General features: G+C 48.2%; 1 protein-coding gene across 7 annotated transcripts in view; it reads right to left on the reverse strand.

The window, feature by feature from the left end:
- The window catches only part of PLCG1 (phospholipase C gamma 1), a 101,118-nt gene that overhangs the window by 51,135 nt on the left and 34,567 nt on the right, over positions 1-15,416 (reverse strand). For 6 of the 7 annotated variants that reach the window (XM_075901320.1, XM_075901319.1, XM_075901323.1 and 3 more), the window contains 3 exons: positions 6,472-6,624; positions 5,461-5,554; positions 4,452-4,499 (listed from right to left, as the gene is read on the reverse strand). In XM_075901320.1, coding sequence (XP_075757435.1) covers positions 4,452-4,499; positions 5,461-5,554; positions 6,472-6,624 — 295 coding nt within the window. The remainder of the gene's footprint in view (positions 1-4,451; positions 4,500-5,460; positions 5,555-6,471; positions 6,625-15,416) is intronic. The other variant, XM_075901324.1, reaches the window with a different exon arrangement.

Raw genomic sequence — 15,416 nt, forward strand, 5'->3', positions numbered from 1 at the left:
GTGATGAGCTTTCGTGGGCCAGACCCACTTCCTCAGATCAAATAGTGGAAGAAAATTGGCACAACCATATATACCAAAGGATACAATTTAAAAAAAATGAGCACGTATGAAAAGGACAAATCACATTTCAGAACAGAAAGGGGATGGGGTTAGGAGGAGGTAAATGTCTGTGAGTTAATGATATTAGAGGTGATAATTGGGGAAGCTATCTTTGTAATGGGTAAGATAAAACTAGGTCCTGCATGTGCTGTTCGTTACACACCTGCGAGCAGCCCCACAGAAGCCTACGGGCCTAGCTGCGCGTATCTAAGCTGCACATCTGGCGTTTATTCTCAACTGAAGGACGGGGTCTCTAGAAAGTGGCGGCGATGGGGATGTCATCCAGCTTCCACGGACGGTTTGTTGTTGCTGATTTTTTAAGGACCATTATTTTAAAGCCACCGCTCTCTGCTCCTTTGAGAGAAGCCATTTCCACGTGCAAAAGCATGGATGAAATCCCAGCTCCATTGAAACCAATGTTACAGCTCCCCTCTGGGGCCAGGATTTCACCCCATATTTTAACTCCCCAGAGTCACGGCAACCGTTTTACCAAAGGCATTTAGATTGTTATAAAACAGAAGGAACTAAAATCTCATTTACTTTCGCCCTTTATGCTCTTGGCTTAACGTTTTGCACCTCGCACCACTTGGACAGCAAAAGGAGACGGTCCTGGATGAGGGATTTTGCCGGACCAGAGGAGGTCATTTCTGCCCGCCTCCAGCCTCACCCCTTGCCCTGCTGCTCTACCAGGCTTCCCGGCTCCCCCGGCAGCCCAGGTGGGTCCCAGGCTGGGCTTCCTGCCCCACAAACTCCCTCTCAGCCTAGTAGGGCTGAGTGCTGGCCTTTCTGGTTCCCGCTTCCCCTCTCCCTGCAGCCCAGCTGAACCATGCGCTGGGCTTCCCATCTCCCCTCCACAGCCCAGCTGGGCCACATGCAGGATCCCCCAAAACACGCATCACGCTAGGACTCTGATCCTGGAACACCCATGGTCCTGCTGGACCACGGATTTTGCTGGACCAGAGAGCTCTGGTTTATAGAACTGCAACTTACAGTTACTTTCACCTTTTGCTTTTAGTCAGTTTCACTTGAAGGCTCTAGTGACTTGCCCAATGCCAATGGCAAACATGGCAGGAGAAAGTTTCTTTTCTTCACTTTATTTCCAATGCCACGGAAAGAATATATATTTAAAGGAGGAGACACAATAATTCAGGTTCTGTTTGGGTGTTTTCTGTTTGGAGGGAGGAGTCTGGTATGTGTGCACACCCCCATGTGCACTCACTTACGTGTAAGAACAAAATCTAAATGTTATGCCACATTTAATCTGATACTCTCTAAAGCAGAGGTGCGCATGGCTGGTTCCACTGAACTAAAGGACGTGTTTTCATTTGTCTTTCATCTAGCCTCCAAATCTCTATCTCCATTTTTGCAAATGCAAAACAGGTGCAGACTGAACTGCTGAGCACCCGAGCATCCTATTTTCACACACAAAGGCCCAGCCACACATGCAAAGGGTATAGCTGGTGTTTAGATTCGGAGGCCTGAGCCAGGTAGCCAATTAGTACCAGGCTCAGGCTACGAGGAGAAAGCCGATTAGGCCTCACTTTAACAAGGACTTAAATAAGCCAGTCAGTAGCATCGTTCAGTCCTCCCCCCGTCTAAACTACATGGCTCCGTCGACAGAGCAATGTAGATTTGTTTGTTTGGCAAAGGGAAATGAAGCCGCGATTTAAATAATCGCGGCTTCATTTAAATTTACATGGCTGCCGCGCTGAGCTGACAAACAGCTGATCAGCTGTTTGTGGGCTCAGCGCGCTAGTCTGGACGCTCCCCTGCCGACATGAAAGCCCTTTATCGACCTTCCCGGTAAACCTCATCCTACGAGGCATAACGGGGAGGTCGATAAAGGGCTTTCAGGTCGGCGCGGGAGTGTCCAGACTAACGCGCTGAGCTGACAAACAGCTGATCAGCTGTTTGTCGGCTCAGCGCGGCAGCCATGTAAATGTAAATGAAGCCGCGATTATTTAAATTGCGGCTTCATTTCCCTTTGCCTACAACCCTCATCTACATGGCTCCATCGATGGAGCCATGTAGTTTAGACACAGCCACACAGAGCAGTGGAAGCAAGAAAACAGTTTTAAAATATTTAAAAACCAAGTAACAATTACAGAGGCCCATTAAGTTCATTAGTGCTGCTGGAATACACTGAAGGCCACACTTGTGTTCCTCTGCTGCACAAGCATTAATCACCTCTCCACACCTCAGAGAGGCAGGAGGCAATCCTCACAGCATACCACGACGCAGACAGTCCACCTGGCAATACGCAACATGAAACACTCCCTAGCCTCTCTCATGTACACTCTGCCCTGTATCCTGGCCAGCTTCAATCACACCCGGGCTGTTGAGCTCAGAGGCCAGTTTCTCCCCAGAGCAAGCGCTGGATTAGGACGAGTGACAGCTGACAAAGAGGTGCACAGTTTGCAGGAGGGAAGAGTGGGCAGTGATGACAGAGGTGGCAGGTACTCCCTTGGCATGGCCAAGATCAGCAGAGGATGGGAAACGTCAGAGGATGACAGATGACCCCAAAAGACCTGCTCACACCACTGCTTTCCTGCTATTCGAGGCCTTCCGTGAAAACGACCCAGGACACCCACCATCACATAACTTCCCCTCTCCCCCCCCGTGACTTCTCCAGCACAGCTCCATGCCACGAACACCACGGAGCAAAGCCAGGGAGAGACGTTCCGGGGCTATCGTACCGTGAGCGTGGTAGTGCCTTCCCACAGGGATTAGAGTGACAAGCCACAGGATGGAACGTGGGTCTTGGCAGCCTTCCCTCAATAAAACACCATCAGCAGAACAGCCACCAGGAGTGCCTTTGGAATATTTAATCCCATCAGGTGCTCAGTCGCCATGGCAATAAGCGTGGCACTAATGGCTAGATAAATAAACGGGGCGGAGAGTCCAGCAGGTTTCTTACTGAAGTCAGAGAACACACATTGCTGTCTGAGCAATGCCCCCACTGCCTTCCACCATGTCCCCTCCTCTCAGTGGTAATGGCTGAATGTTTCATATCTCTAGGGGAAAGGCACTTAAAAAAAATCAATAGCAAAAGGTTAACGTGCTCTGTTAACAACACTAAGGAGAACTGCAGGCAGGAGGCAGTGAACGGTGCCCAAAGACGGGAGGAGAACGCCTGGCCTGTTTAAACTCATGTCAGCAACGGCAGCATTCGGAGGACAAAACTCCTCTCACTGGGTGAAATTCACTTTCAGGCAAAGGTTGACACATCACTGAAATCCCGGCAGGGCTTACAGGGTGCCCAGACCTCTCACTTCATGGAAAGGGAGACCCACTGTGAGACCTCAGCTAGACTGGGCCAGCATACACGGTGTCAGTGATACAGCTGGGGCCCCAAAGAGCTCGCAGTCTAAAAGACAGGACAGGTGGGTGAGAATCGAGGAGTTGTGGAGGAGGAGGGAAGCGGAGAGAGTAACAAAAATAAAGTGTTTCAGCACCAATTAGGTTGTCATCGCTGTATATTTCCTCCCGGGGTGCGGTTATATGAGCATAAATTGGGACTCAATGGCTCATTTTCCCTAGCTGGTCCCCAGAAGGCCCAATGTCCTGGTGTTTTGCATTCCTAACCATAGAGAATAGGTCATTCGAAAACCGAAACTGTTTAAATGGAGTGTATCAAATAACCATGAAAGTGGGGTATATAACACCTCCTTAAAGCCCACCCAGATTGTGCTCTAGACTTTGGCTACGACTAACAAAGCCCTGTTAAGTGTCAGAGGGAAACACCAATACACTAAGCCTATATGCTGCCAACACCACAACTTAGGAATCTGATTCTACAGGCCTAGCTCAGATGAGCAAGTTTCTCTCACATCAGCAAGCCCCGTGGACTTCAGCAGGAGTGCTCACCCAAGTAAGAGTTGTGCCTGTGTCCTAGGACTTGTCTGTGCACACTAGGACTTATCTACCCCACACTAGCCTGGCTTGCAGCTAATGGTACCTGGGGACGCTGCTGATGGGCAGATAGCTTCTTAGCGAGCTTTGATCCAGTCCCATGCCACAACAGGTTGATGAAGGCTCAGTTAGGCGCTATTAACGCGCTGCCAGCAAGATCCACACAGACAGTTAGTGCACGGCAGGTAGACTGACACCCTAGCTTTGCACAAACTAAACGTTTGCGTAGCCCTTTGTTCTGATCTTTGCAAGGAGGGCAGCACCAGCAGGAGGTGTTCTGACGCCATCAGAATAGGTTTGGTTTCTAAGTGCACATCACAGGTGGTGACCAGGGAGGGATGCCGGAGACCTCTAGAATTTCTGAGGCTTCAGCACCACATAAAATGGGTCCCACTTTTCCAAACACACACCCATGGAAATAAGAGCTCCTCCCTCTTTACCTGTCTTCTCGGTTGCGATCCAGTGAGTAGAATTGTTTCCGGAGCCATCTAAAGGGAAACACACAATACGGACATTCAGCCGTTGTACTCCCCATACATCTTGATTGCTCAGTATCAAACATAATACTCTCCAGGCTTAACACTGCCAGGCACTGGAGTGTCCTCCGCTCCCTTTGGTGCCCCGTCCCACAGCAGAATGCCCAGCTGTACCTCTGTGAAGCAGGTTAGTTTCCTACTGAAGACTATATACTCTGAATTTTCATGCACCCAGAACTCCTACTGGCAGGTAGGATCAGGCTGATTCTGATCATGGAGCGAGAGGAGGCTCACATATCACAACAAATCAATCCCGTGAGATCTTTCACTCAAGGAGCCCTCAGCTCAAACTGCATGTGGTTCACAAGTGGAATGAGGTAGGCTCTAGGGGCACGTCTACACTGCAGGCTAAAGTCGAGTTAAGCTACGCCACTTCAGCTACATTAATTGCATAGCTACAGAAGTTGGAGTAAGAGGCCCGTTATTTTGAAATTATTCTGAAATAATGGGCTTGCCATGTAGACATGCACTCTTGTCATTTCAAAATAACACGAGTTATTTTGAAATAAGTGTGCAGTGTAGACATAGCCTAAGTGGCTCGTTACTCCTAGATGCTCCAACACAAACCACAGGTTTGCTGAGAGGCCTCAGCACAAAAGCGCGCCTGGAAGAGGCGTTGCTGCGGGAGAGGATTCGGATGCCTTGGCAGAGCAGTGTGGGGGTGCAGGGATGCTGCCAGACAGTCAGCTGTCCTGGGGCCGACCATAGCATTTGGAGCTCAAGAAAAAGGGAGGAGGAGCTAGACGTGCATTGGTAGAAAAAGGCTCCAAGGACAAATGGGAATAAAGCAAAGGCACTGCTGCCAAGTTCAGCACCAGGTGCCTGAGCAGAACTGTGAGGGCTACGCCAGCAGAGTGGCTGCCTTCCCTGTGCCCGTCTTGGTGCCGCTGGCCTCCCTGAGGCTTGCCGTTACCTTTCGATTTGCAGGGGAGTGGGAGCATTGAGAGTATCCATCACCAGCCAGTTCAACCCTTTGATCCACATGTTGACTTCGTCCTCGGATGTGGCTGTGAAAATAAAGAACAAGGCCCATAAAGGAACGAAACGGGCGCTCGGCCCCTGCCACCCATAGAGGAAGCCCGGCACAGCTGCAGGATGGCAGCAGGAAGTGGATCCAGCTGGGCCAAGGGCCTATACTTCACCACATGGACAGTCCCTGTCAACCCCTCCATTGCCTAATGGAGATCTCACGAGGACGCTCTGACCCACAACTCTCTCAGTATATCTGACTGGATGGCTCCTATTCACCACCATACTCAGCGTTCAACGCCACCTCGTGGGTGAGCTCCTGGGGCTTTTTGGTGCCTGTTTGTTTTCAAGGAGCAACACTGAAGCTGCTCTGGAGACACAAGCGAGAGCTATTTTTAGAATGTACGCAGATTTCTTTTTAACTTCCCCATTGTTTGCTGTATCCTCTTTGAAGCTAGAAAAATAACATCTCTCCCCCTGTGCGTTCTGACAATCATTGTGTAAAAGACTCAGTTGTCATGCATATGCAGAAGGCTGCTCACTAAGGTTTGTCTACAGGAGAAAGGTGCATTGATTGAACTTACATTGGTTTATAATCCCAGACAGTGAAATCAGTACCAAAGCAGCTTGTCTCTGTTTCAGTTTAAAGCTGTTCCTAACTCACTTAACCCAACCTGAAACAAGCCACAAGCCACCCTTAAACCAAAATGAAAATGTCTACACTTTGGAACTGATCTTAAGTAAAGCTGGTGCAACCGTCTCCAGTTATCTAGCAATAAGAGAAGTGAAAGGAATATTTCAAGTTAGTCACATTCAAACACGCTCATTCTCTTCATTTAATATTTAAGGATCAAGACTTTAATATTGCACTGGCAAACGGCCAGAACTTAATATTTTAAGAGTGTACAATCGAAATAACCATGCAAATCCAAAGCTAACGGAGGGGACCGCCCACCTTGCAGGCTGAGAGTTTTCAGCCTGAACTCCATTCCATAGAGGACAACGAAGCAGTGAGACGGGTCCGGTCGGAAAGACGGATCCTCCTGGTATCGGTCAAAATCTCGGGAATTATTTCCTGGACGAATCTCTTGGATTTCGCGAATATCGACTGTGGGAAAAGAGGAAGGAAAAGGGAATGAGAAGAATGAACATGTAGCTGTGGGGTCACTAAGTTCTCCAACACACCCAGGAAGGTGAGACCGGGGAGAGGAGAACACGACCCAGTCGTAAGTCACTGGCCTAGGACTTGAGAGGTTGAATTCTCCAGACTGCCAGAGATTCCTGCATGACCTCAGCCATATCACTTCACCTCAGCTTCCCCTTCTGCAGAACTGGCTGTGATTTACCACAGAGCATCTGGCAGAGTCATTAGTAAAAGGCCAGCTGTCAAGCACTACAAGTGCCCTACAGATACATGGTATCCCTAGGCTTGTGCAGCAAGGGAACCTTGTGGCTTGCACTTTTCATTGGCACCATCAGGGTGACTGGTGAGGATGGACACAGAGGTGGGGACACTTGCTACTTGACCCTCTCCCACCCTGGGGAAGGGCCAGGACAACTCCCCTCCACCCTGGACTCCTCACGTTTCCCCCCCAACCAATGCAGCCCAGGGCACAGTACCACCAGTAACCAGGAAGGGGGGGAAGAGAGGAGAGGGAGAGCAGAGCCACTGGACAGCCCAGTGGAACTAGCTGGGTGGCCTCACATCCGTGTCAGGGATCCGGGCCCCGCCCACTCCCTGGCAGAGGTGGCAGAAGCAGAGCCACGCAGTCCCAACTTGCTCTGCTCCCCCCACCATGTTGCTCCACTTCCCACCAGCAACATGACCAGAAGAGCAGTGACCTGGGACCACATTGCTCTGCTTCCCCCACTGCTGCTAGTGAAGGGGCGGGGGGGAGAGAGAGAGAAGATCCCTGCTGTAGGCACTAGGCCTCCCGGGCTGCCCAGAAGCTCCGGCCCCACCGGCTGTTGGTCAGTCCTTTACCACCACCCCGCTCAAGGTGTTTGAGAGGCACGTGCCCACTGGCACTACGGTTGTTGAAAATCACCTAGGCTCCTTTAGGCTCTAGAGAAGACATCGGGGAGGGCACAGACCATGTGACTATCAGTATCCAAGCGCCTGGGAGACGTTAGCAGCCGTTGCGTGCTGCTGGGGTTAGACAAAGGAGCTGGCCCCTCCTTTGAAAGCCCAAACTGCAGTTGCTTGGGTAAGGTGGAGGGCAGGGAGGGGAAGGCCCCGTTCATTGTCGCCTGCTCCGTTCTGTGGAAGGACAAGGAGCCAGGGCTGCAGCAGGAATGGCGGCATGGGCGCAGCAGCAGCAGTGTGTGTTTCACAGACACTGGCACCCAGAGATGTTATTCTCTCCTACTTCTCCACATGGTGAGGTGGGCCTGGGGACTCTACCAGCACAGTGCCCGGCAGAGCATGTGGGCCTCGCCCAGCACCCACCAGGAGCAGACTCAGAGCAACTCCACTGCTGCTCCACAGCCTGCAGATGTGGCCGGGGGGGGGGGGGGGGGGGGGGGTGACTCCTCCCAACAATGGCTGCATTAACTCCTGCTCTAACTTTGGCACAGGGAGCATTTGGTCCCTCCATTTTAACTCCTTTCCTTTTGTTCTTATTCTGACTCGCCATGTTAATACTGAAGGAGGCTACAGTGCCCCTTGCACAGCCAGCCCAGCGGCTCAGTGCATGCTTCCTCTTACCCCAGCAGTGCGCCTCAGGCCTGCCTCCAAGGGGCTGAGAGGGCATGTCATTCTCCGGGACTCGTTCAGCCCGTGGTTTGTCCACTAGGAGACGCAACACGCCTGCTGTGGTGGTGGAATCCCTTTTTACTGGATTGAAATCTACCAAATCCTCCATACAGGGGCTAGTTTAAAAAACAGTTTAAAAACCAGCTCCCCTTATGGACCAGCTGCCTGTTGCCCCGTGCTGCTGCCTCTGATACAGAGGCAGCAGCACAGGTTGGCAGCAGTCCCTGTCCAGGAGGGGTCTGAGCTCCTGGACCCAGCATGAGTGGGAACTGAGCCCAGCTGGCTCCTAATACACTTTAAATGCAGAGCTGCAGCACAGGTAGGTCCCAGACCGGGTGTGAGCCAGGACTGAGCCGGGCTACTGGCCAGCCTGCTAAAAAAATTTACTGGCGGAGGTTGGGAGGGACTGAGTATAGTCTATAGCATTAACCTATAAGCTTTTGCTTACCAGTTAATTGACTACACCATTACATCCCTATTTGGCTAAGATCTACCAGGATGGTGCCTTTGGCTATTGCTGTGAAGTCTGGTGGGTTAGCTCTGGACATGTCATAGTGAGGACAACACTTTCTACACTTTGAGAACGTCACTGAGTCTATACACTCTGGCTGTTCACACTACGTTGAGCTCATTCAGCAGCTGTGAACTATAACAAGCCTGCACATAAACTGACAGTATGGAAGAGGTTCAAGGAAGTTATGAACTGGACACAGTTTGATACATCCATCAAAATCCAGGCAGATCAAACGCATACACCAAGGTGTCACTGACTACATATTACACTCCTGGAGAGGAAAATTCTCCGGAAACTCTCAAACCACCCCACCTCCCCATCCAATTTAGTTAAGCTGCTGTGTTCAAGTTGAAATCTATAATTTAAGGGAGAGGAAACTTCACAGACAGTTTTTAAACGTGAAAGCAAAGTAAGGCTGAAGTTTATTTTTGTTTGGATGGAAATGCAGGGGCAAATTACTGTGAACGAGCCTTAAGTTGGCTCCCAAATTGCTGCCAAAACGTATGACACAGACCATACTGGTCTGAAAGCTACACACTTCTGCTACACAGACATACCATCCTATGCACCAATTGCCCACGACATGCAATTCCTACTGGACCACAGTCTTTTTCTCCTCCAGTTCTCAGTCCCGCCCCAAGACTGCTATACTAACATCTCAGCGCCTACCCTAAACATGCACACTAAAAGCCTCCCAAACAAAGTCAAAATCAAGTAACCATGCAACACACCTCCATCATAATCATCCAGGAACCCACCCCTGCAATGAGCCCCGGTGCCAACTCTGCCCACACACCTACACCAGCGATTTCATCATCGGACCTAGCCACCAAATCAGAAGCTCATTTACCTGCACATCTACTAATGTGCTCTATGCCATCAAATGCCAGCAATGCAATGTATATTGGCCAAACTGGACAGTCTCTACTATGGGAAAGAATTAATGGACACAAATCAGATATGCAAAAAGGCAATACACAAAAACCAGTTGGAGAACACTTTAATCTTCCTGGACACTCATTAATGGATCTCCATTCAGACCAATTCCACAAGCCAAATACATAGAGAAGGGTTGAAACTTAACTTCATTCACATGTAAATGGTATGAACCAGGATATCAGCTGGCTCGCACATCATCTTCCACATCTTAATGACAATCAACCAAACAAACAATGAAGGTGCTAATGGTTCTTATCAGCCTCTTGTAACTATTTGAACTATCTACTCACTGTATCTCTTTTTCCTTCCCCCCTCCTCCCCTTATTTATTCTTGGATCTGGACTTCTAACACTCCTGTCATCTGAAGAGGTAGGTTGTGCCTATGAAAGCTCATGATACCATTTACATCAGGGCTACTCAACTTTGGAAACCCTTGGGGGGGGGGCCCACAATGATACTCACAGCACATGCCAAGGGCCGCAACTTAAGTGGCATGAACATGCAAATATGTGAAAACAACTTATTTCATATTGACGGGCATGAATACAAAGATTAAGGCAAGACTACACAACACGCAGGCCCCATTTAAATCAGTTGTGCTGATATTAATAAAATGCAATATTTACCTGATTTCTACCCATACAACAGCACTTTTAATGAGCAATGATAATCCAGGAATTTAACTACTAAAACGCACATCAATAGAAGACCATAATATTGACTTTTTTGTTCTGGCTCCCACCCGGGGGCCATAAACAAATGGGCTGCGGACCGCATGCAGCCCACGTGTTAAGTAGCCCAGGTCTACATTTTTTCTCATCTTTAAGGTGCTACTAGACTATTTGTTGTTGTTGAAGTTTTTCCTGTTACAGCCTAACTCGGCTACCCCTCTGAAGATCTTATCAAGGTTTTCTCTAACTGAATAGTATACATGCACATACTAGGTACATCCATCATTTTGCAGGAAGTTGAAAAGCCACATCTCTTGCCATCTCTGTCACCTCTACAAGTATTGCTATTCCTCACATTGTAAGAGCTTCTCAGCCTTTACATGCAGTAACCTCAGAAAAGTAACATCCACTTACAACAGAAAAGTATTTTGGGATTCTTCTCCTCTAGTCTGGCCACAAAAAAAAAAAAAAAAGAGGTGTGATCATGACACCCCCAGATTTGAGAATCCATGTATTACATGGGGGGAGGGGATGGTAATTAACGTTGTACATTATACAGCCCAGCTTCTTTAGCCAACCACTTTGATCCCATCCACTCTAGCACAACTAACCACAAACCATCACTGCAAGTATATCACTCACCAAACCAAGTGGGACACATTAGCACCTTACCTCTTCCAGACAGAGCCAAATGAATGTTGCACACAACGAATGACAGTTTCATTGGCAAAAGATACACAGCTATGTGTGTCAAAACCTTGTCAAAGTGCTGTCCTAAATCACAGGCACTTATCTGCCAGATATGGATAATATAAAAGAGCAGTGGTATTCCAGGACAGAGTTAAGACTATTTGGAGTTCCTGAACTTGTCACATTTCCCTCCCACTTCCAAGCGTAACCATGTCTTAGAATCATTTTACTTTTTTAGGGATGCAGTTTTCTTAAGAGAACAAACAAAAATAATCATCTCTCTTTATATATGAAAAAGCTTTTCCTGGCGGGCAACAGAATGATATCATCATGCTCTCGGGCCACAAAAGCAGACAGAGAAAGGGTGGTTGGCGAGCATAGCAAGCACGGGACGCAGCCCGCTAGTAGTAGTAGTAGTAATAATGTTTTTTGTCTCCTAAATAAACAAACAAACAAACAATCTGAAGATGCCCTGGGGCTTGGTGATCCCAAAGGACCCAGGGTTGCCATCACTAGTGTAGGAACGGTGGTGGCCAGGGCCCTCGGCCCTTTAAATCACCATTGGAATGGCACGGGCATGGGGTTTACTCTGGGCAACTCTGAGGGCTGGCTGGGGAAGGACAGCGTGGCACACTCCGGGTGGTGCTGTGGACTGGCTGCCGCCAGCTCGGTCCCTTCCACACGAGGCCCCACCCCTCCCAGGAGCAGAGAGACCTCATCCCCACCTTGCCCAGGGTCCCAGCAAGTCTGTCAGCTCCTCTGCATACAACCTGTAGTTCAGTTCAAACAAATCCACTTTACCAACGTTCCATGGCTGTGGAACTGCCACGTATTCAGAATCTGTTCCTCTTTTCTTGACGGGCTTGGTTTTTAGAACCATCATATTATTTGGTTTACACTAGTCGCACACCCTTTTGCTCTTCCCTGCAACCATTTCCACCCAAAATAGCTCACAGAAGCCACTTCTGCTCACCCCTCCTTGGCCTGGAATCCAGGATTCCTAGCAAGTCTCGTTATGACTAGGAATCACCCTGGCCTCTGCCGCCCCAAATGATGCAAGGTATCCAAGTGCAGTCTCCACATGTGTATGCATCTGCAGAGCTGCTGGCTCAGCCTGCCGGAGACACTGTCTACCGCCACATTTGCCTAGACTTCCCCCAGCCAGACAGGGCTGACTACCAAACACCTGGGCAGCGATCAACAGGCCACAGGAAAAGCACAAGGCGGGAACCAGCAAAACAAAACCTTCCGAGTTCTAATTGTGGCTTATTCCCTACAGAACTAGAGAGAAGTTTCAGTGACTCCAAGGTCTGTCCTGCTTCCCAAAAGGAACCCTCCCCACAGCCCAACAGGAAATCTCTGTTATTGGACTGCTCTGCAGCTACCAGAGAGCAAATACTTTAAAAAGGTACAAAAAACTAAATCTCTGAGGATCATTTCCACTAGGGATGTAATAGCGTAGTCAATTAACCAATTAATTGATAAGCAAAAGCTTATAGGTTAATGCTATTGACTACACGCATTCGCCCCCGGCCCTTGCCAGTAAATTTTTTAGCAGGCTGGCCAGCAGCGTGGCTCAGTTCCGGCTTACACCGGGTCTAGGACCTACCCCTACTGCGACTGCAACATGAGCTGAACAGAGTTTGGATCTGGTTTGCACAGAAACATAAGAACAAAATAACGGCCATACTGGGTCAGACCAACGCTAATCCTCAAGTGATCCCTCCCATCACCCATATCCAGAGAAACAGGGGCTAGGGATATAATTCCTACCCATCCTGGCTATTAGCCATTGATCGACCTAATCTCCATGAATCTATCTAGCTCTTTTTTAAACCCTGTTCAAGTCCTAGCCTTCACCACATCCTCTGGCAAGGAGGTCCAGAGGTTGACTGTGCGCTGAGTGAACAAAAACTTCCTTTTGTTTGAAACCTGCTGCCTAATAATTTTATTTGGTGACCCCTAGTTGTTATATTGTGGAAATAAGCAAATAACTTTTCCTTATTCACTGTTTCCACATCAGTCATGATTTTATAGACCTCTGTCATATCCCCCTTTAGTCTCCTCTTTTCTAAGATGAAAAGTCCAAGTCTTTTGAATCTCTCTTCATATGGGACCCATTCCAAACCCCTAATCATTTTTGTTGCCCTTTTTCTGAACCTTTTCCAATGCTAGTATACCTTTTTTGAGATGAGGCGACCACATCTGTACTCAGTATTCAAGATGTGGATGTATCATGGTTTTATATAGAGGCATCACGATATTGTCGGTCTTATTCTCTAACCCTTTTTTAATGATTCCTAACATTGTTTGCTTTTTTGACTGCTGCTGCACTTTGAGTGGATGTTTTCCGAGAACTATCCACAATGACTCCAAAATCTCTCTCTCGAATACTTGTAGCAAAATTAGTTCCCATCATATTGTATGTATAGTTGGGATTATTGTTTCCACTGTGCATTACTTTACATTTATCAACGTGAAATTTCATTTGCCATTTTGTTGCCCAATCACTTAGTGTGGTGAGATCTTTTCGAAGCTCTTCACAGTCTGCTTTTGGTCTTAACTATCTTAAGCAGTTTGGTATCATCTGCAAATTTTGTCACCTCACTTTTTATCCCTTTCTCGAGATCATTTATAAATAAGTTGAATAGGATTGTTCCCAGGACAGACCCTTGGGGGACACCACTAGTTACCTCTCTCCATTCGGAAAACTGACCATTTATTCCTACCCTTCGTTTCCTGTCTTTTAACCAGTTATCAATCCATGAAAGGACCTTCCCTCTTATCCCATGACAACTTACTTTACTTAAGAGCTTTTGGTGAGGGACCTTGTCAAAGGCTTTCTGGAAATCTAAGTACACTATATCCACTGGATCCCGTTTGTCCACGTTTGTTGACCCCCTCAAAGAACTCTAGCAGATTAGTAAGGCATGATTTCCCTTTACAGAAATAATGTTGACTTTCCCCCAACAAATTACGTTCTTCTATGTGTGTGACAATTTTATTCTTTACTATAGTTTTAACTAATTCGCACAGTACTGACGTTAGACTTACTCGCCTGTAATTGCCAATATCACCTCTAAAGCCCTTTTTAAATATTGGCATCATGCTAACTGTCTTCCAGTCATTAGATACAGAAGCTGATTTAAAGGATAGGTTACAAACCACAGTTAACAGTTTCGCAATTTCGCATTTGAGTTCTCTCAGAACTCTTGGGTGAATGCCATCCAGTCCCAGTGACTTGTTACTGTTAAGTTTATCAATTTGTTCCAAAACCTCCGCTAATGACACCTCAATCTGGGACAATTCCTCAGATTTGCCACCTAAAAAGAATGGCTCAGGTTTGGGAATCTCCCCAATATCCTCAGCCCAAATCCCAGCTTTGCTCTGGGGCAGACACAACAGCATCATTACAGGACACGGAGACGACTACACCACAGGACAAATCTAAGCAGCAGCAACCCGAGATGAAGGAGGCTCTGACTCAAAACCACGGTGTTCTCACCGCCTGTTGAGGAGGTAACATTCCCACATCACCACAATCACCAACATGACTGACAGTAGGCATTTCTGCCAACTGGGAGCTCATCGCTACCAGCCTTGGATAATTTAGTGGAATCCTACTGATTATAGCTGGACCTGTGTCGTGGGGAGGACTTCATATGCTGCACCACAGTTAGGGCTCGTACCAGGAACTTCAGGGTGCAGATCTGATGTTCGTCATAGATGGGACATTCTCCTCAGGTTAAGAACAGCTGATCCACCAGCTTGTTCCCCTCAGGCAAAAGGTCTAGTAGAAAGGCAGTGACTGAATGGGACAAGTGAAACTTCAGGCAGACCCAGTCAGAACCTGAGGGCCCACACAGGATCGGTGGGAAGACAGCCTGACAACTGACAGCAGGATCAGACGGACTGGGGCACAGGAGCAGGCTTAACCCTCACCGCTACAGATCCGGCTGCCCCAGCATCATGCTGTTGGGGCAGAGTATCAGGTAGCAAGCACTGTCAACACAGAATGGAGCCCGAGAACATCCCAGCAACAGCCTTCTCAACACACTTGGCCAAGCCATCTCACTAAGGTAGCATCTAGAAAAAGAACGGGGCGGAGAGGCTCTGAATGCGATGGGCCTTATTTAAGTTGTGCAATGATAGGAGAGTGATGTGGTCACTGTAAATGGAGATAAACTGGATAGATCTGAAAAATGCAGGCAGGCACCGCCTGCCCTCCCCAGAGCAGATTCTAGGAAAGGATTTTTATTACCCTCAAAAAAAACAAGAACCACTTATTTCCTGGAAAAGAGTTTCTTTAATCCTCAGGGGAACCGAATAAT

Source organism: Pelodiscus sinensis, chromosome 18 (genome assembly GCF_049634645.1).
Source record: "Pelodiscus sinensis isolate JC-2024 chromosome 18, ASM4963464v1, whole genome shotgun sequence".
NCBI classification, from domain to species: Eukaryota; Metazoa; Chordata; order Testudines; family Trionychidae; genus Pelodiscus; species Pelodiscus sinensis.